At 41.5% G+C, this 22,112-nt stretch overlaps 2 protein-coding genes across 5 annotated transcripts in view; one reads left to right on the top strand and one right to left on the bottom strand.

The window, feature by feature from the left end:
* SLC31A1 (solute carrier family 31 member 1) overlaps nucleotides 1-5,856 on the bottom strand; it is a 41,928-nt gene extending 36,072 nt beyond the window's left edge. The window contains exon 1 of one of the 2 annotated variants that reach the window (XM_010370464.2): nucleotides 5,688-5,856. The gene's annotated coding sequence lies outside the window, so the exon portion shown is untranslated. The remainder of the gene's footprint in view (nucleotides 1-5,687) is intronic. The other variant, XM_030919509.1, reaches the window with a different exon arrangement.
* Nucleotides 5,857-6,008: 152 nt separating this feature from the next.
* FKBP15 (FKBP prolyl isomerase 15) overlaps nucleotides 6,009-22,112 on the top strand; it is a 56,096-nt gene continuing 39,992 nt past the window's right edge. Inside the window, exons 1-4 of one of the 3 annotated variants that reach the window (XM_010370455.2) lie at nucleotides 6,009-6,175; nucleotides 15,860-15,975; nucleotides 18,854-18,938; nucleotides 19,566-19,635. In XM_010370455.2, the coding sequence (XP_010368757.1) occupies nucleotides 6,123-6,175; nucleotides 15,860-15,975; nucleotides 18,854-18,938; nucleotides 19,566-19,635 (324 nt within the window). In that variant the 5' untranslated portion in view covers nucleotides 6,009-6,122. The remainder of the gene's footprint in view (nucleotides 6,176-15,859; nucleotides 15,976-18,853; nucleotides 18,939-19,565; nucleotides 19,636-22,112) is intronic. The other 2 variants (XM_030919507.1, XM_010370456.2) reach the window with 2 other exon arrangements.

The raw sequence follows: 22,112 nt of genomic DNA, 5'->3' as shown, positions 1-22,112 counted from the left end.
GAAAAAGTTGTTCAATATCTCAGATAGAGGCTGTATGGTGTGGCAGTAAAAGTACTGGGCTAGGAATTGAAAGAGGTTCTAGATCTGCGTTCTAGATCTGGCTCTTAGGTCTCATTTGCTGTGCAACTCTGAGGAACTCAGACTATTCTTTCACTGTTTATTGCACACCTATTGAATGAAGGTACCATGATGAAACTCTAACCTTAAGAAACCCATTCTGGTGAAAGAGGGACACATGTAAATAATTTAAAAATAATATAAAATGTACTAAGGTATAGATTATGCATATGGGTTGTGTGAGAGCTCATAAAAAACCATCAGAAAAGGTAGGAGAGAGGATGCGGGTGTACGAGTTACAGCATTTCTCTGTCTTTTGTTTCATAAATTAAATGACTACATTCTAGATGCTCTAAACTGCTTCAAAATTATATAAACACTCATCATAGTTCTACGATAACTCTTCTATCTAGGGAAATATGTCACCTGTTACTATAATTTTGCTCTCTTTATATGTTCCCTCCGAATCACTTCTCATATTTACTTTTGAGATTCAGGCTTCCATCTTACCATGTATTATGTATTTCATAATGTCCTTAGCCTACAAAAGCACGTTGTATACAGAAACCTAGGGCCATTGTGTAAAGGAAAAGAAGTAGGGTGGACCCTTCTCAACCCTTTCCTTCTCTGCAGGGCTTTGCATTCCTAAGGATGGGCCCCTCCTCTGCTTGGGGATGTTACCTAAATCATAAAATGATATTACTCAAAGCAATGGAACTTCAAAAGCATTTCCTTCCCAGGCCCTACTATAAGATTTCTTTTGGCATAAACTGTTCATTGTAATGTATTAAGTATCAGACTTCTGATGACTTGTCATACTTAAGTCACAAAACTACAAAAAACTTTTAAGTTTTTTTTTTGTATGGGTAACATAGTAGGTGTATATATTTATGGGGTACATGAAATATTTTGATACAGGCATGTAATACGTAATAATAACATCAGGGTAAATGGTGTAACACAAACACAAGATAAAAACTTTTAAGTTTTTAAAATGGCTTTAAGAGCTGCATGCGGTAGGACAGGCATCAGCAACCCCCTACCCCTTCCCTCCCTTTTCCCCAGTCAGGCCTGCCCTGTCAACTTTAAAATGCAGTTATTTGGGTGACACCTTGTTACTAACTTATCTGACAACTGCTAGTTGAAATCAACTTGTCTCTGTAAATACTTTGCTTTCCTTTTTTTTTCTTTTGAGATAGAGTCTCGCTCTGTTGCCCAGGTTGGAGTGCAGTGGCGTGACCTCGGCTCACTGCAACCTGTGCCTGTCCAGAGCTCAAGCTATTCTCGTGCCTCAGTCTCCTGAGTAGCTGGGATTACAGGTGCCCACCACCATGCCCGACTAATTTTTGTATTTTCAGTAGAGACGGGGTTTCATCATGTTGGCCAGGCTGGTCTCAAACTTCTGACCTCAGGTGATCCACCTGTGCTGAGATTACAGGCAGGAGCCACCATGCCCAGCCGAACACTTTGCTTTTCTAGTGATAATTATATCATCTTTCTCTCTTGTAGCATTTCTGGTGGGAAAAGTGCAAAAATGAATTAACAGTAGAGATGAGTCTCTGATTCCTAAGTCCTTCTCTACCAAGACTTCCAAGTTGGAAACAAGAGGTAGAGAAAGACTTAGGAATCAAAGACTCTTATGAGTATGGTATCTACTTTCAAAACAGTCATTTCATTCTATTCACATTCAGTATGGAAACTTTTTCTCAATTCAAAATTGAGACTATAATCCAAAGGAAAGCTGTTGAAAATTTTAACAGATTAATACCAGTGGCCCAAGAAGTGTTCACCATGCCTTCAGAACAACCCCATGTTCTAGGGGCCATTAAAAAATGAAGTGGCTACTGACATGGAATGGAGCTGGGGAAATTTAACTTTTTACTTCATACACTCCTGAGCCATTTGAACTTTTTTACATCAATCATGCCATTTAGAATAAAAAAATTCCACTTCCTACCGAGCTAAGTACAAACTTGTCACCTTGACCTTCAAGGTATTTGACAAATATGGTCCTGGATTCCTTTTCAATTTTAATCCATTACTTTCTTTTGGGAACTGTTGCCTTATACTTCTAGCAAACCATCCCACAGAACTCTCTTATCCAATTTAACTGACACCACACCACTAGGCTATTCTCCAATGTGATGGGAACAACACTTCTGGTTCCCCCTCTGTGAAGTGTGCTTATCAATGGTGACAGTGTGTTTATTCACAAACCAATTTATGCCAGTTGTGCTTATTATTGAAAATATGTAAATACTATGTAAAGCAATGAAGTATAAATGAGAAGAGAAAAATGACAGCAGCAATTAACACTGAGTACCTACTACTTGCCAGACACTGTTCTAAATGCTTTACATGAATTAACTCCTATAATCTTCACAAGAAACCTAGAAATGGTACTACCATTATGCCTATTTTACAAAGGCAGAAACTGAGTAACTTGCCTATGGCCTATATAACTAGTAAGTGGCAAAGCAATTTGGCTCCAGAGCTCAAGTACTTAACTACTGTAAGACATAGCCTCTCTAGTAGTTATTTCTATAAAATCCACATTGAATGCTTTGGAAAGACGAGATAAAAGTGAACGTACAAGGCCAGGCGCGGTGGCTCATGCCTGTAATCCCAGCACTTTGGGAGGCCAAGGTGGGTGGATCACCTGAGATCGGGAGTTCCAGACCAGCCTGACCAACATGGAGAAATCCCACCTCTACTAAAAATACAAAATTAGCTGGGCATGGTGGCACATGCCTGTAATCCCAGCTACTCAGGAGGCTGAGGCAGAAGAATCGCTTGAACCCGGGAGGTGGAGGTTGTGGTAAGCCGAGATCATGCCATTGCACTCCAGCCTGGGCAACAAGAGCGAAACGCCGTCTCAAAAAAAAAAAAAAAAAAAAAAAAAAAAAGAGCATCCAGATAACACATAAACTTGCTGTTAGGTGTGGGAGACAACAGAAAAGGCTGGAAGGGCATTTCATAAACACCTAGAAAGATTCTGCAGTAAGACTGCTTTGCAAGTGACTTTAAGTATTCATTCTATGTTAAAAATACCAGGGGCTAGCAAGCTCTTTCTGTAAAGGGCCAAAAGTAAACATTTTAGGTGTTGAAGGCCATGTGGTTTCTGTCTCAACCAAAAATACTCAATTCTCCCTTGTAGGCTGAGAGTAGTCATAGACAATACATAAACAAACGAGCAAGGCTGTGTTCTAATAAAGCTTTACTTATAAAAACAGGCAACAGGGTCCTACATTCCAAGAAAAGGCTGAGGCCTTATGTTAAAAGAATGTTTATGTCTTCGTTAAAATGTTATGCATGTAACTATTATCTGTGTGATTCCCTGCTTTAATGTACTTCTTTAGTTAGCAAACTAATGGCCCTAAAAGTCTGCTTTCAGTAACTGAGTGAATGTTATAGATGCCCTAGAACCTGCATTTAATTCATATTCCTGTCATTATACCTGATATAACTTGGTTATAACTTTAAACTACTAATTTTAAAACGCATGCATCAGTACAGATTAGTATGGGCATACTCGTATATAAAGACTGTCATCTCTGTTGCAAAATTGCTGATAATTTGAAAAGAATTATTAAAATTGCTGCTTCCCTGAGGGAGGAAGGAGGGTGGAGGGTGGAGAAAAAAAATTGCTGCTTCCTGGCCAATCTTCAGGGGGTTAATACATTTCATGAATATTCTAAAAGTTGTATACTTAAGCAAAACAAATAAACAAAAATGCTTACTTTAAACCTGAGATCAAGGTTGTGCCTTACTTGCCTTTGTATCCCCAAGAATTACTCAGTAGAAGTCCAGGTCTAATCCACTTGTTTTACAGTGTTTAGGGAGCCTGGCCCAAACTCAGAGTTGAGTTAGAAGGGCTGGGACAGGAATTCAGATTTCCTGATTCCTAGTCCAATATTACCAATCTGAAGATACACGAATTTAGGAAGACAGTGGCTTTCTTTTTTTTTTTTTTTTTTTTTTTTTAGGTGCACCCAGTCCTGCAGTTCAAAGCCTGGGAAGACTCACCATCATCTTCCTCCTCCTCATACTGCTAATAAGAATCAGCAGCTGTGTTTCTACAGTGATAATTTGGGTATGCACGTTCGTGATGTTCCAATCACCAAAAAGGCTATTGATTTTAGGATTCCTGAGTACCTAAAAAGCTACTTAAACATCCAGGATAAAAACACCTCCACCCAAGAATATAGGATCAGAGTTCAAATATTCCCTTGGCCATTTTTTTTTTTTTTAAAGAAAAGGCTGGAAGGACATTTCATAAACAACTAGAAAGATTCTGCAGTGAGACTGCTTTGCAAGTGACTTTAAGTATTCACTCTATGTTAAAAATAGCATGGATAATGTAGGCCAGGGGCTAGCAAGCCCTTTCTGTTAAATATTTAGATGTTTCAGGGCTGCAATCACAGTGACCAGTATTGGGGAGAGTGATTAGAAAGTGCCATGGTACTTAATCCAGTTATTCCCCCAACACCTCCAAGAGGTAGCCAAGTTCACACACTAAACAGAGCTACTGCAACAGTTCTAATGCTAGTCCTTAGATTCTAGTTCCAGTTCCGGTTCTAGTGGTTAGATTCCAGTTGCATCATTCCAACTGTGAGCCTTCGCTGCTTTAACATCTTTGCCAGGAGGTGCAAAGTTCTCTGGGAGGGAGAACTTCGCTTCAATTTCATACTGACAGATTGAAACATTCAGGTAAGGGACACCTGTAGTACCAACCTGACTGTGAGGGGAAGCCCAAGAACTCCAGTGAGTCTGTGGACGCTACAGTGGGACACCATCTCCTGAGCCACACCTTGTCTAAGCCAGGACTACCCCAGGACTGTTTCGAGAATGATACCAGATTAACCAAAAAAATACTTAGGTAAGATACAGATAGGGTGGAAACCGGAGTCAGAGGAGTCCGTCACAATTGATGTTGATTTAGGACTGTCGCAGGAAGACCCAGGGAAACCCACGCCAAGGTTGAGCTGGGGATGTGTCTGCCTCCAAAGTATCCTCCTTTCCATCACCCACCGCCAGAATATCCTAGCTCTTCTGCACCTCACCTGCGTAGAATACAGGTGGACTCTAGAAAGTGGACTTTCCTCGAGGCGTATGCTACAGTCTTTCAATAGCCATTCTGTAAAGGCACACAGTGCTTGAGGGCTGGTAAGGTTCTTGTTCACGCACCAGCTCACTATGTCCTGAATCAAAGGACGAGGAATCCAGTCTCAGTCTGCCCTCTACTCTTTGTGACCTCGGACTAGTCACCTGGATGGGTGCTTAGTTCCTTCGTCTCCCTATCTGTAAATTCTGAGATTACGAGGAGGCCGGGATTGAAGTCGATGGCCTCTGAGCTCTAAAAGCTTCTGGACCAGCCGGAACACGGAAGCACTGGACAAATGGCCAGTTGCATACACGGGGAAACTGAGGCACCGAGCACCCCGGCCCCAGGTCACTCTGGCTATGCCACTGCAGGGACCAGGCCGAAGCCCAAGTCTTTAACCCTCCAGTCCCGAGTTCTTTCTCCTTCCGCGGAGCTGAGGAGAGCGGCCAGGAGGGTCCTTGTCCCGCTGGGGAAAGGACGGTACCCATGCACAGGGGTGCTAGAAAGGGACCGGGAGAAGCCTTACCTTCCCAGGTCGAGTCCAGCCACTAGCGTCTCTCTCTCCCAATCTTAACCCGTCACCCCCTCACGACTCCTCGAACGGCCCGTCCACTTCTACCCGGCTCGACGTGTCCACGACCGCCACCGAGGCCGAGGATTTCCCGCCCCCTCCCGCCCCCTAGCATTACCGACCAATCCCTGCACGGGACTATGAAGCTCCGACCCCCTGCGGGCTGCAGAGGCCTGACGTCACGCGGCGCGCGTGCCCGCGCGAGCCTCTCATTTGCCTTTGCCCCACCTTCTCCAGAGCCTAGACTACTTTCGGCCCAGAGACCGTGAGGGAGTTCACCCTGCCGGAAAGGAGCACGCCGCCGCGGCATTTTACGACGTCGGCGGTGACAGGCCCTGGGAATTTGGAAATACCCAGCTTCCTCCCCGCAGCCTGGTGAAAGCCAACGCAATGTTCGGTGCGGGGGACGAGGACGACACCGATTTCCTATCGCCCAGCGGCGGGTGAGTGACACTGAGAAGTATGCGCTGGAGGGCGTGGCTGAGAGATACCGGCGGATTGTTGGAGGGGGGTCGATCTCTTCTCAGGCCTTTTCCCAACTTCCGGGGGGAGACTCTTGCCACATTCCAGTGCTCTACACCTCTCAGAATCTGGGCAGAGCTTCCAACTGTGCTGACTCTGCCAATCTGAGGTTCGGGACCCGGCATCTCTCTTGGCGCGAAGATAACCCTGGGGTTTGCCTTTTGCATTCTGGGTCACAATTTCTCCTGTGAAATGGGAATGATTACTGATGAGACTTCCTGCCTCAGAATTTTTGTAGGAGTCAGTTGGGGCTGATAAGAGACTTTCTCTTCTCCGTGGAGAAGGCGATGACACTTTAGAACCGGGCCCTGGTGGGTCAGCTCTAGCATTCTTCAAGCCCCAGCTCGGATGTCACGTTTTGGATGCTTTTCCTTCTCCTGCAGCCTCAGGCGGAATGAATTGCTTTCTCTTCCTTATTCCTACAGTTAGGTGTGTTTTCCTCTATTATTGTACCCCGAACCTATTAGATTATGAGTCCTCACAGGACAGGGACTACTTATGTTGTTCATTTCTGTCTAGCACTCAGCATGGTACCTAGCACATAGTGAGTGCTCAGGAAGTGGCTGTTGAATGAATAATAGCTGCGAAACTGCACTTTGTAAAGTTTAAAGCTTAAAACCAACGTAACAGACTTCCGTCATTCTCCAGTTTCCTCAAGCGTTATATTAATATATACCAGCCTGGGATAGAAATCTTTAAAGAGAGGCAGGGTTTTGTCTCTTTCAGTGGTCAGTTTAGCCTTTTCCATTGTGTTGTGCCAGTGGACAGCTTGACTTCCTCCAAACTTGTGAGCTACCAAGCTCTGATCATTGCAGAGCTTATCTTTGAACGTATGCTTAACAAGTTTTGTGCATGCTGAAGAATGTACTGGAAAAATGACAAATACACCACATATGCTCCTTAATCTGCTAAATACTAAGAGGTTACAAAAATGATTAAACTGCTGTGCCTCCCCTTAAGTTGCTTAGAGATCTATTGGGCCATGTGGTTTCTGTTGCAACCACAAATACTCAGTTCTGCCTTGTAGGGTGAGAGTAGTCATAGACCATACATAAACAAATGAGTTAATAGATGAATGACCATAAAATGACACTGGCCTTCTTTTGTCTTTAAATAGGAGCTTTTGATTTACACTGACTAGCTCTATATTACCTATCCTTAAGTCTTTTCACCCTCACCACTCTTTTCCCTTCGTACCCCCCTCTTTAGATGGCCTGCTTTCACTTAGTTCCACTTTGAGTTCTTTCCGTTTCTCAATTGTTTTAGAGTTAAGCTGTGCTTTGGTTCCTTTTTTCCCTGTTCCATCCAAAACATTAACAAATCTCCATACAGTCCAAACTCCTTGCTGCTGTTGACTCTGTAGCCAGCTTTTTGAATTAATGTTCCTTCCAACAAACCTGTTTTGTGTATAGCCGTATATTAGACCACTTGAAAATTTCGAAGGTTATACTTTAAATTCACATCCTTCACTATGTGAAAGTATTTGGGAGAAGTCTGTAATGTTAGGGCTCCCAACTTTCTTGCAACAGTCAGTCCAAGCTGACTGAAAATTATAGGATAAGTAATGACAGTCATGTGCTCTTTTCCAGATTCCTGGCCAGAGATAAATTCTTGGTGGCTCAACTATTCTTTTTTCCTGAGAAGGCTTCTCAAGGATCTGGGACACTTGAATTCTAGGCATGTGACTGTACTCCTAGACATAGACAACAGCTAATTTGATGATAAAAGACATGCTAAGCAAAGTTACAGTTTATTTTTGTTCCCCATGGTTATCAGGAAAACCAAATCAAATTTAACACTGAGAATACAGAAAGTTTCACCAACGTTCTCTGATTTAGCTATTCCTTTTTTGGTTTTCTCTAAGGAAGTAGAACATATGACAGTGAATACTGCAGCTGCTTTTCACTTCCTTTTTTATAGCCATGTATTAGTATAAGTATACTTGCTTAAGTTCCAAGTCTCTTGATTTAAACACCTGACTTGCTTGATTCCATTAAGGATATTCAAGCCTAATAGAAGTGGAAGTATCTGATAATCTGCCTTCTGAATTTCTAGGCCTCTTAGAGTTTACTGTTAATGTGGAAGTAGTAATCAAGAGGCTTGCTTTTGTTTGTTTGTTTGTTTGTTTTAGCCCATTCCTCACTGTTGTGGGAAGTAATAGTAATGAAGTAATAGTACTTGGCTTCAGCTAGGTACTATAAGATTGGAATAAGGCACAGTTTCTGTCCCTAAGAAACTTTTATTTTAGTAGTAGAATAAAATCAACCCAGGAATAATAATCACAGAACATTTTTAAAGGGCCAGTTATGTATATATTTGTTTCAGATTATAAAGGTATGTGTAGGCAGATCTGATTAGCATAGTAATGGTAAATCACCAATCTAAAGAGGGTAAAAAGATAAATTAGCTGATCATCAGAAAGCATTTTAAGTTCTGTAAAAGATAGGAAAAAGCCTAGATCCTAATGTTGATTCTATCCCCAGTTAGGAATGTGACTTTGGACAGATTATCTTCCATCCTTGTCTCTCCATACCCCAACCTATTCAATAATGAGGTTTGACCTAGATAAACTTGGAGACCTTTCCCCGTTCTATAGTTTTAATGTTAATGCTAATATCAGTTTATGGTTGCAGGTCAACTTGTATGTCAATCAAGCATGCTTCCACCCTTGCAGGGGTATCTGAGTTGAACCACGTTTTGAGATAATAGGATGTATTCACAAGTATATAAATACATAATCTCTGCTTACTCAATGCCACACACTGTTCTAAGGAATACATAGACATTGTATTTATTCCTTCCTTCTACTCTATGAAGTAATTTTACCTGCTATGCCCAGTTTACAAGTGAGAAATGTATATATACATTAGTGTATTTACTCTTCTCTATGAGGTACTATTAAATATTATATCCATTTTACAAATGACAAAGGCTCAGAGAGGTAAGTTGTCCAACATCATGCAACTAGAAAGTAATAGAGCCTGGATCTGAAATCAGGTAGGCAGATTCCACCAGACCTGCCTATGTGCTATTGTTGTTATTATTGAAATAGATGTTTGATGTCAGTTTATTTAAAAAGTATTAATACTTTACCAACAAAAATAATCCATTTATTAAAATATATTGATACAATATAAATGCATGTGTTTTTGTTTTTGATGAGAAAGAAAAGTAATATAAAACTGAGGTGAGGTGAGGTCATTGGCGACTAAATGCATTGTCTAACATTTTTTTTTAAATGTAGTTAATGTTGTAAGGACTTTTCCTATGAATTATAAACATTGACTCAAGTCCAGAGTTAGCAAACTCATTCTTGCCAACATAGGGAGAGTGTGTACATTTGAGAGTTCTTTAGTGGTGGCAAAATCTAAAAATTTATTCATTTTTGTTGATTTATTTATTTTTTGAGACAGGGTTTTGCTCTGATGCCCAGGCTGGTGTGCAGTGGTATAGTCATGGCTCACTGCAGCTTTGAACTCCTGGGCTCAAGCAATCCGCTTGCTTCAGTCTCCCAAGTAGGTGGGACTATAGGCGCATGCCACCACGCCTGGCTAATTTTTAATTTTTTGTAAATATGGGGTCTTGCTATGTTGCTCAGGCTGGTCTTGAACTCCTGGCCTCAAGCAGTCCTCCTTTCTCAGCCTCTGAGAGTGAGCCACCGTGCCCTGCTAAAAATTTACAAGTAACTTATCTCCCAAGTTGATGTAGAGTCCATTAAAAATATTAATAAAAAATGGGGCTGAGCGTGGTGGTTCAAACTTGTAATCCCAGCACTTTGGGAGGACAAGGTGGGCGGATCATGAGATCAGGAGATTGAGACCAGCCTGGCCAACACAGTGAAACCCCGTCTCTACAAAAATACAAAAATTAACTGGGTGTGGTGACGGGTGCCTGTAATCCCAGCTACTCAGGAGGCTGAGGCAGGAGAATCGCTTGAATCTGGGAGGCAGAGGTTGCAGTGAGCCAAGGTCGTGCCAGTGCACTCAGCCTGGGCGACAAAGCTACTCTCCGTCTCATAAAAAAAAAAAAAAAGGCTGGGCGTGGTGGCTTTGCGCCTGTAATCCCAGCACTTTGGGAGGCTGAGGTGGGCGGATCACCTGAGGTCAGGAGTTCAAGACCAGCCTGGCCAACATGGTGAAACCCCATATCTACTAAAAATACAAAAATTAGCCAGGCATGGTGGCAGGTGCCCGTAATCTCGGTGATCAGGAGACTGAGACAGGAGAATCACTTGAATCCTGGAGGTGGAGGTTGCAGTAAGCTGAGATCCTGCCATTGCACTCTAGCCTGGATGCCAAGAGCAAAATTCCATCTCAAAAAAAAAAAAAAAAAAAAGAAGAAGAAGAAAAGAAATTGGAATTAATCTGAAAACTAATTAGGTTGACCTGGCTTTTGGATTGACTTTGTAGTCTTCAGTTGGCTGGTCTTTAGAACATCTATGGAAACACAGTTCACTTATGACATTCTGGTCTTTCCTTTTAAAAAGGCTATGCCTGCAAAATTAAAACAGCAAGCCCAATACCAATGGCTTACTGAAGCTAACAAGGACATTCTTTTCTTATATGTTATCTTAACTAGGTGCTAAGCTTTGTACATTTTTCACTGTGTTAAAGACAGTGAAACCTAGCTCTTCCAGAATCTTATTCCTTTAGGCAATTTGCCCAAATTTTCCTGCCTGAAAGGAAAAATCTTGCTCTCTTCTAAATTCCATAAGCATTCCTTGATGTCTTTTTAGGCCAGTGCTGCTCTCACACAAGCACTGCATTTACAATCTCGTTTAAACCTCTTACTCCTTTACAGTAGGCATTTCTGGCCTATTTACAGGAAACAAACTTACACTAGACTACTTTGAGAAAAGAAGGTAATAGTTTCAAGTCATATCAAATTTATTTTGTAAAATGCTAGTGCGTATTTCTCTATACATAAAACTAGTTTTGAAAAAACCTGAAAAGCCAAAACAACTTGTTGGGAAGTTTCAATGTTTACTTCACCTAAACTAAGGACACCTTTGGAGAAGAGGCACTCAGAGCCAGACTAAACTTTGAATTCATTTATTGAACCTATTACATACCAGACCCTGGGCATACCTCTTTTTTTTTTTTTTTTTTTAGATTTGCTTTATTGTGCCTTGCAGATTTTTTTTTTTTTTTTTTTTTACGAAATGAAGGTCGTGGCCAACCCTGTGTTGAGCGAGTCTGTTGGCATAATTTTGCCAACAGCAAAATTGCTCCCTTCGTGTCTCCGTGTCACATTTTGGTAATTCTCTTAATATTCAAAAATATTCTCTTGGTCAGTTGCAGTGGCTCACACCTATAATCCCAGCACTTTGGGAGGCTGAGGTGGGTGGATCACTTGAGGCCAGGAGTTTGCAACCAGCCTGGCCAACATAGCAAAACCGTGTCTCTACTAAAAAATACAGAAATTAGCAGGGCCTGGTTGTGCGCTCCTGTAATCCTAGCAATTTGGGACGCTGAGGCATGAGAATCTCTTGAACCCAGGAGGCGGAGGTTGTAGTGAGCCGAGATTGTGCCACTGCACTCCAGCCTGGGCGACCGAGTGAGACTGCATCTCAAAGAAAAAAAAATAATTTTATATATATATATATATATATATATATATGTACACACATACACACACACATCCTTTGAATATTTCAAACTTTTTCAATGGCATTATATCTATTATGGTGTGATCTTTGGTGTTACTGTAATTGTTGTTGTCACAAACCACGCCCACATAAAATAGTGAACTTAATTGATAAATGTTGTGTATGTTCTGACTGCTCCACGGACTAGCAGTTCTCTTTTTTTCCTCTTCTTGGGCCTACCTATACTCCATGACTCAGCAATATTGGCATTAGGCCAATTAATAACCCTACAATGACCTTAAGTGTTTAAGTGAAAGGAAGAGTTGCACATCTCTCGCTTTAAAAAAGGTAGAAATGATCAAGCTTTGTGAGGAAGGAGTGTAAAAACAAAGACAGGCCAAAAACTAGGCCTCTTGTGCCAGTTAGCCGTATTGTGAATGCAAAGGAAACATTCTTAAAGGAAATTAAAAGTGCTTGCTCCAGTGAACACACAAATGATGAGAAAGCAAAACAGCCTTATTGCTGACATGGAGAAAGTTTGAGGGATCTGAGAGAACATCAAATCAGTCACAAATTTCCTTAAACCAAAGCCTAATTCAGAGCAAGGCCCTAACTCTTTTCAATTCTGTGAGGGCTGAGAGAGGTGAGGATGCTGCAGAAGAAAAGTTGGAAGTGAGCAGAGGTTCATGAGGTTGAGGGAAAGAAGCCATCTTCATAGCATGAAAGTGCTAAATGAAGCAGCAAGTAATTTCCAGCTGCAGCAAGTTATCTAGAAGTTCTAGCAAAGAGAACTGGTGATGGTGGCTACACCAAACAACAGATTTTCAATGTAGACAAAACAGCTTTCTATTGGAAGAAGATCTAGGACTTTCATGGCTAGAGAGGAGAAGTCAGTGCTTGGCTTCAAAACTTCAAAGGACAGGCTTACTCTTAGGGGATAATGCAGCTGGTGACTTTAAGTTGAAGCCATTGCTCATTTACCATTCCAAAAATCCTAGGGCCCTTAGGTATTATGCTGAATTTACTCTGCCTGTGCTCTGTAAATGGAACAAAGCCTGGATGACAGCACATCTGTTTATACCATACTTTACTGAATATTTTAAATGCACTGTTGAGACCCACTGTTCAGAAAAAAAAAAAAAGCCTTCTTTTAAATTATTACTGCCCATTGACAGTGTACCTGGTCACTCACAAGCTCTGATGGAGATGTATAAGATTAATGTTGTTTTCATGCCTGCTAACACAACATCCATTCAGATCAGTTCTTACCATTTAAGAAATATGTGTCATGGCTGAGCACAATGGCTCACACCTGTAATCCCAGAACTTTGGGAGGCTAAGGTGGGTGGATCACTTGAGCCCAGGAGTTCAAGAGCAGCGTGGGCAACATGGTGAAACCCTATCTGTACAAAAAATACAAGAATTAGCCAGGTTTCTTGGTGCATGCCTGTAGTACCAGCTACTTGGGAGGTTGAGGTGGGAGAATCCACAGAGTGTGGTGGTACATGCTTGTAGTCTCAGCTATTTGAAAGGCTGAGGTGGGAGGATTGGTTGAGCCCTGGAGGCAAAAGCTGCAGTGAGCCATGAACACCCCACTGCACTCTAGCCTGGTGACAGATTGAGACCCTGTCTCAAAAAAAAAAATTGTTTTAAAGAGTTAACACAGCAAGCCTGAGACTATTATTCCTAAAAAGCCCTGCTTAGAAGGTTGGCTCTTGGCTGATATGTTAGTCTGTTTTCTGTTGCTTGTAACAAAATACCTAAAGTGCAATAAAGAAAAGGAATTTATTTTTTACAATTATGGAGGCTGTGAAGTTCAAGGTCAGAGGGGCTGTATGTGGTGAAGGTCTTGTTGGTAGGAACTCTCTGCAGGGTCCTGAGATGGCTTGGGGCATCACATGGCAAGCATGCTGGATATACTAGCTCAGATCTTTCTTCCTCCTCTTATAACGCCACGGGTCTCATTCCCATGACATTTATGATGATCTAGTAATCCTTTTCTTTTGGTTTAGGGAAGACAGGGTCTTGCTGTGTTACTTAGGCTGTGATGCAGTGGCATGATCATAGCTCAATGTAGTCTCAAACTCCTGGGCTCAATTGAGCCTCCTGCCTCAGCCTCTCAAGTAGCTAGGACTCCAGATGTTTACCACCAAGACTGGATAATTTTTTTTTTCTTGGAGACGGAGTCTTGCTCTGTTGCCTAGGCTGGAGCGCAGTGGCGCAATCTCAGCTCGCTACAACCTCTGCCTCCCGGGTTCAAGCGATTCTCCTGCCTCAGCCTCCTGAGTAGCTGGGATTACAGGTGTGCGCCTCCATGCCCAGCTAATTTTTGTACTTTTAGTAGAGATGGGGTTTCACCGTGTTGGTCAGGCTGGTTTCAAACTCCTGACCTCAAGTGATCCTCCTGTCTCAGCCTCCCAAAGTGCTGGGATTATAGGCATGAGCCACTGTGCCCAGCCAACCCATGCACTTTTTACTTTTGCTGATTTTGCTGTATATCCTTTTGTAATAGATTTTAGTCATGAGTACCACATCATGAGTACCAATGTATGCTGAGACCATAGAGTCCTTCTCTGGAATCCTTGAAACTGGCGGTGGTCTTGAAGCACAAAAGGAAGAACAGGTTTTGCTGGGGCAGTGGGCATTGGAGGATATGAGTTCTGGTTTGGCCATGTTACATTTGTATTGCCTGTGGGATATCTATGTTGTCTGGCACTTGGGAGCAAGTTCTGGGCTGGGAATACAGATCTGAGCATCATCAGCATTTGGATAGCATTTGATACCAAGGTAAATAAGTAGAGAGAGACAGTATGAAACGCTACCAAGAGAGAGAAAGCATGAAGCCCTGGAGACATGGACATTTAAAGATTGGGCAAATGAAGAAGAAGAGCCCAAGGAGTTAAAGAGAAGGCAGAGAAATGGGACAAAACAAGCCAGGGATTGCATTAGTATTTATTGATATCTTATTTGGACCTGTTCCTTCCACAACCCCTGCAGAAGTCAAGAGAAGAATTTCAAGAACAAATTAATTAACAATATAAAAAGGTGGTATGAGGTCAAATAAGATAAGGTCTGGTAAACTGGGTTTAGTAACAAAGAAGTTGTTGATGATCGGACAGGCCTGGTGGCATGTGCCTATAATCCCAGCACTTTGGGAGTCCAAGGTGGGTGGATCACTTGAGGTCAGGAGTTCGAGACCAGCCTGCCCAACATGGTGAAACCCTATCTCTACTAACAGTACAAAAATTAGCCGGGTGTGGTGGCACATGCCTGTAGTCCCAGCTACTTGGGAGGCTGAGGCAGGAGAATCGCTTGAACCTGGGAAGCGGAAGTTGCAGTGAGCCAAGATCATACCACTGCACTCCAGCCTAGGCAACAGAGTGAAACTCCACCTAAAACAAAAACAAAAACAAACAAAAAATTGTTAGTGATCTTAGCAAGATGAGTTTCAGTGGAATGGTGGGAGCATAAGATTCCTTGCGTGGGATGATGAAAGAATGGTTCTGTTAGATGAAAGGATGGCAGGGACCGTGTTTGATGGGTAAGTTTGTATCATAGCTTCATTTCAATTGAATAAACTGGCAAAAAGCAGGAGGGGGAGTAATCAGTAAGGGTGACTAGAAACTGATTTGCTAAAAGCAAGAATTTACAGTTTGAAGATATCATAGAGAGCATCTGAACTAATCGCTTCAATTTACAGGTGGAAAAACTGAGGTCCAGAAAAAAGAAATGACTTGACCAAGATCCTGGGGATGAGCAGGGTCAACTGATGGTGTTCAAATCACATACACAATCTTGATTTCAAAGACACTTTGCTGTGTCCAGTATTTTTATTTCTTTTTTCTTTTCTTTTCTTTTTTTTTTTTAATCAGCTTTCCTAGCTGGAAGTGCTTCTAGTATTGAATGGTGGGATGTCGTCAAGGAGGTATTTGTTCAAGGTTGGAGATGAGCAGCTTTTATGGTAATTCCAGGTTTGGGATATATCAATGGAATTTCATTTTTCTTTTTCTACTGACAGTGCCAGATTGGCCTCCCTTTTTGGTCTGGATCAGACAGCAGCTGGCCATGGAAATGAATTTTTCCAGTACACAGCCCCAAAACAGCCTAAGAAAGGCCAGGGAACTGCAGCAACAGGTAAGTTAAGAGTGTATTGCCCGGGCGAGGTGGCTCACACCTGTAATCCCAGCACTTTGGGAGGCCGAGGCGGGTGGATCACCTGAGGTCAGAAGTTCGAGACCAGCCTGGTCAACATGGTAAAACCCCATCTCTACGAAAAATACAAAAATTAGCCAGTCATAGTGGCGTGTGCCTATAATCCCAGCTACTGGGGGGGCTGAGGCAGGAGGATCTCTAGAACCCAGGAGGCAGAGGTTGTAGTGATCTGAGATCGTGCCACTGTACTCCAGTCTGGGCAACAGAGCGAGACTCCATCTCAAAAAAAAAAAAAAAAAAACAAAACAAAACAAAACAAAATAAAAGCAAGAGTGTAAGAGTGTATTAGGGTTCTCTGGAGGGACAGAACTAATAGGAAACATGTATGTATGAAAGGGAGTTTAATTGAGAATTGGCTCACACGATCACAAGGTAAAGCCCCATGATAGGCCATCTGCAAGTTGAAGAACAAGGAAGCCAGTAATGGATCAGTCCGAGTCCCAAAACCTCAAAAGTAGGGAAGCCTACAGTACAGCCTTCAGTCTGTGGCTGTAGGCCTGAGAGCCTCTGGCCAACCACTAGTGTAAGTCCAAGAGTCCAAAATCCAAAGAACCTGATGTTCAAGGGCAGAAAGCATCCAGCACAGGAGAAAGATAAAAGTCCGAAGACTCAGCAAGTCAGCCCTTTCCACCTTCTTCTGCCTGCCTTATTCTAGCCATGCTGGCAGTTAATTAGATGGTGCCCACCAGATTGAGGGTGAGTCTGCCTCTCCCAGTCCACTGATTCAGATGTTAATCTTCTTTGGCAACACCGTCACAGACACACCCAGGATCAGTACTTTGTGTACTTCAATCCAATCAAGTTGACACTCAGTATTAGCCATCACAACTGGCACTAAGATTGTGCCTTAACAGGTTAGATGGAAGGGTTAGCAACCTTCCAAAAGTGAATGCCAGCTTGTGTATCCTCGACCAGTCTGGCTAAGCTCACCCCCAGTGGTGGGTGCTTCTCTAAGATCTGGGATCCTAATTTCTAGCAGCTGGATGGTGTGCGCTTTCTTGGGAACTGATGGAGAGATTCAAAAGCAAGGCTTTCTGCCCCATGTGGACACCGCTCTCCCAAACTCTGCCCAAGGCACTCTTAAGTAGACACTGTCCAGTGTTTTGGCAAGAAGGAAGACCTACTTTTCACTTCCTTTATCTGGGCAGGTTAGCTGTAGGCTCCATCCTGAGGCTCCACGCCTGTAGGGCCCCACTCATTAGCATTGTCAAATGATACAGTTCTAACACATGTAGTTTTAAGATCTTGGTGGGCTTTTATTTGAGATTCTAGAATTGGGCAACACTTCATTCTATAAAATGGAATGTTGTGATGAGCTGAGCAGAGGAGGTTGGCTTTATAGGCAGAAAAGGCCTGAAGAAAGCAGAAATAGAACAAAAAACAACTGGTCACTTCAAAGTTACTTCTGTTGTGTAGGTTAAAGCAAAGGGGCCTTCCTTCCTTACCATGCTGGCTAAAATTGGATTATACAAAAGATGTTCCTACCACTCTTATCACTCAGGAAATTACAAGAGATTTGGGAGCACTGTGTCAGGAACCGAGGACAAAGAACAAACATATTTCATATTATACCACAACCTATAGGCCCTTTACAGAAAATGTTTGCTGACCCCTGCTTTAAGTATTACCTATTGCTTTAGGCAGTTTTGCTATAGGTGCTTCTCTTGTTTTCCAAGTCATAACCTGGCCAGATTTCTAGTAGGCTGTGCTTTTATATTTCCCATGGCACATCTCTTCATCAGCAGTGTGCTTCAGAGTTGAAGTGGTTGAGTTAATGGGAAAAAAAGGAAACAACCTTAGTCACCACCCAATGAAAACACTTGATTTTTTATTTTACTTAGTTTTGGAAACAGAGTCTTGCTTTGCTGCCCAGGCTGGAATGTAGTGGCTATATTCACAGGTGCCATCCCAGTGCACTATGGCCTTGAACTCTGGCCACTGCACCTGGCTGACTTGATTGTTTAAATCAGAAGACAGCAACTATGAGTTTGTTATGCTTTTAGCGGGGAGCTATAGAGGCAAGATCGCCTATACAGTTTTCTTTAGGCATTTACAAATAAATAAAGTAGCAATACAGAAGACCTTCTCTGTTCAAGGAAAATTTTTATTTTTTATTTATTTTTTTTTGAGATGGAGTCTTGCTCTGTCACCCAGGCTGGAGTGCAGTGGTGTGATCTTGGCTCATTGCAACTTCTGCCTCCGGTGTTTCAAGCAATTCTCGTGCCTCAGCCTCCCAAGTACCTGGGTTTCAGACCTAGGCACTATAATGGTATAATTGTATGAGGCACTTGGGTGATTAGAAGCTCAGTTTCTTCACCCCCAGACTAGATCATAGGGCTGCTTTGTGGATCAGTTAAGGATAATAATAATAAAAGCATTACAACACTAACTGTGATCTTTATAATAAGATCAATTTTGAAGCTAGTTCAATGGTTAAAAATTAGTTTAAGGCTGGGTGTGGTGGCTCATGCCTGTAATCCTAGCACTTTGGGAGCCTGAGGCAGATGGATCACAAGGTCAGGAGTTCAAGACCAGCCTGACCAACATGGTGAAACCTCATCTCTACTAAAAATACAAAAATTAGACGGGTGTGGCGGTGCGCACCTGGAATCCCAGCCACTCATGAGGCTGAGGCAGGATAATTGCTTGAACCTGGGAGGTGGAGGGTCCAGTGAACCGAGATCGCGCCACTGCACTCCTGCCTGGGCAACAGAGTGAAACTCTGTCTCAAAAAAAAAAAAAAAAAATTTAGTTTAAACCTAGAAGTGAATGACAACTTTGTTTTCTTGTTCATCTTCAGGAAATCAGGCAACACCAAAAACAGCACCAGCCACCATGAGCACTCCCGCAATACTGGTTGCAACAGCAGTCCATGCATATCGATAGTAAGTCGCTGAGAAGGAACACTCTCTAAAGTTTGGTGGAAGGGTGTGCAGTTAAGCTACTTTTTCTCGAAAAACTCTGTTCGTTGCAAAATGGTTATTCAGCCCTTCCACGGACAAAATCTCAGTAGTACTTTTAACATCTAAATTGGAGATTTCTGCCGTAAAACTTGAAAAGCCATTATCTTGTCTACTCTCTTTAGGAAGTGCTTGTACCCTCAACAACTGTCAAATACTCAAAGAGAGCCTCTCCACTGAGATAGCAAGAATGATAGATATTTATATTTAAAGAGTAAGGAAGTAGCATACGAGCTTTAAACTATAAACTGCTGGGCTGGGTGTGGTGGTGCTCGCCTATAATCCCAGCACTTTGGGAGGCTGAGGCAGAAGAATCACTTGAACCTGGGAGGTGGAGGTTGCAGTGAGCCAAGATCGTCCCACTGCACTCCAGCCTGGTGACAGAGCGAGACTCCATCTCAAAAAAAAAAAAAAAAAAAATCTAACTGCTCACCTGTGTGCCTGTCTAGAGGCTGAATGACTATTGTTCCCACTTCTCTATGGCAGAAAAGAAAGCTGGTTCTGTAGAGTTTAGGGAAGTATTAATACTTGTTGTTTCTCTTCCTTCTATAGCACAAATGGTCAATATGTAAAGCAGGGCAAATTTGGTGCTGCAGTTCTGGGGAACCACACAGCCAGAGAGGTGAGAGTGCTCCCACATCTCATGTGTATTCAGATGTCCCAAATAATACCAATGAGTTGGCTTTTATCTGACTTGCCCAATGTTTTGTTTATCAGAAGATAAAGATGATTGTTTGTATTGAATGTTAATTTATAATATCAGGTATATAGTAAATGATCACATTTTGGTTACTATTGTGCATTCAAACAAATCCAACCATTCAAAATTGTTAAATTTGACCTTTGTGATATGATCCTACCTTACGAATTTGGGCATTTTTTGTTTGTTTGTTGTTTAATTGTGGGATGCGTGTGTACACAGACACATACACGAACACATATATATATACACACATACATATGCATATATAAGATAAAATTTGCCATTTAACTGTTTTAAGTGCATAATCCAGTGCTATTAATTACATTCATAATATTGGTTGAGCAACCATCACTACTATACATTTCCCAAACAGAAACTGTAACCATTAAGCAACAACACTACTTCTTCCTTTTCCCAGCTCCCCATAAGGTCAAATCTACTTCTTGTTTTTATGAATTTGCCCTTTCTGGGTACCTCATATAAGTAGAATCATAACAGTATTTGTCTTTGGTGACTGATGTATTTCATTTCGCATAATGTCCTGAAGGTTCACCCATGTTTTAGCATGTATCAGTATTTCATTCCTTTTCATGGCTGAATAATATTTCATTATAGGTATATACCACATTTTGTTTATTCATTCATCAGTTGATGGACGCTGGGGTGTTTATCCCTTTTGTCTGTTGGGAATAGACAAAAAATGTATGTACCATGAAGACTGACATAAAAGTATATGGTCAAGTTCCTGTTTTGGCTCTATACTAAGAGTGGAAATTGCTGACTCGTATGGTAATTTTATGTATTGCTTTCTGAGAAACTGCCAAACCGTTTTCCACAGCAGCCGCACCATTTTACGTTCCCACAAGCAATGTATGAGGGTTTCAGTTTGTTCACATCCTTGCCAGCATTTTGTTATTATTATTATTTTTAAATTCTTGCCATTCTAGTAGGTGTGGAGTGGTACTTTATTGTGGTTTTAATGTGCATTTTACCCAATGTCTAATGTTGAGTATTTTTTCATTTGCTTATTGACCATGTCATGTATTTTCTTTGGAGAGATGTCTATTTAAGCCCTTTGCCCATTTTAAAAATTGGATTTTTTTTTTGTTGTGGAGTTGTAGTAGTCTTTTAATATATTCTGAGTATGAAACCCTTATTTGCAGATATTTTATAGATTATCTTTTCACTTTCTTGATAATGTCCTTTGATGTACAAAAGTTTTTAATTTTGGTGAACTCCATATTATTAATTTTTTTCTTTTGTTACATGTACTTTTAGTGTTTTATCTGAGAATCCATTACCAAAACCAAGGTCACGAAGATTTACCTCTATGTTTTCTTCCAAGAGTTTTATGATTTTATCCCCTATATTGTTTTATATACAAGTTGGGCCTACAGTCAAAAATTACTTGACATGTGAAGAGGTGGGAAAATGTAACTGATAATCAAGGGAACAAATAAACTAGGAGCAGACTCACAAATAATCTAGACATTGAAGTTAACATACAAAGCACTTAAAACAACTAGGAATAATATCTTAAAGAAATTAGAGGAAAAGTACAAACGGAATGAAAAGATGGAGAATTTTAAAAATTAGAATCTATAAGAATAATCACATGGCATTCCAGATTTGAAAAATACAATTTCTGAAATTAAGAACATATTGGATGGGTTTAACAGAGTAAGAATACAGCAGAAGACAGAATTAGTGACTTTGAAGGCAGTTCCATAGAAAATATTCAGACTGAAGCACAGAGAGAAGAAATAATAGAAAGAGACTAGGGCAAAGATTGATGTGGGACATGGTCTAACGTCCATATAATTGGAATCCAAAGACAGTAGAATTACATCTTGAAAGTGCTGAAAGGAAAACAAAACCCTGCCTATTACAGAATTCTGTAGCAACAAAAATGTTCTTCGAAAATGAAGGCAAAATAAATTTTCAGCCACACAAAAGTGAGAGAATTCATTGTAGTAGATTTGCACTACAAGGAACATTAAAGGACATTCTTTAAGTTGAGGGAAATGAATGTCTGTGTCTTTCAAAAGACATGGAGAGACTGGGTGCGGTGGCTCACGCCTATAATCCCAGCACTTTGGGAGGCTGAGGCAGGTGGATCACCTGAGGTTGGGAGTTCGAGACCAGCCTGACCAACATGGAGAAACCCCGTCTCGGATTGTAAACTAGTTCAACCATTATGGAAAACAGTATGGCGATTCCTCAAGGATCTAGAACTAGATGTACCATATGACCCAGCCATCCCACTACTGGGTATATACCCAAAGGATTATAAATCATGCTGCTATAAAGACACATGCACACGTATGTTTATTGCGGCACTATTCACAATAGCAAAGACTTGGAATCAACCCAAGTGTCCATCTGTGACAGACTGG

Source organism: Rhinopithecus roxellana, chromosome 16 (genome assembly GCF_007565055.1).
Source record: "Rhinopithecus roxellana isolate Shanxi Qingling chromosome 16, ASM756505v1, whole genome shotgun sequence".
Lineage (NCBI taxonomy): Eukaryota > Metazoa > Chordata > Mammalia > Primates > Cercopithecidae > Rhinopithecus > Rhinopithecus roxellana.
This window is presented reverse-complemented; position numbering and strand designations above follow the sequence as displayed.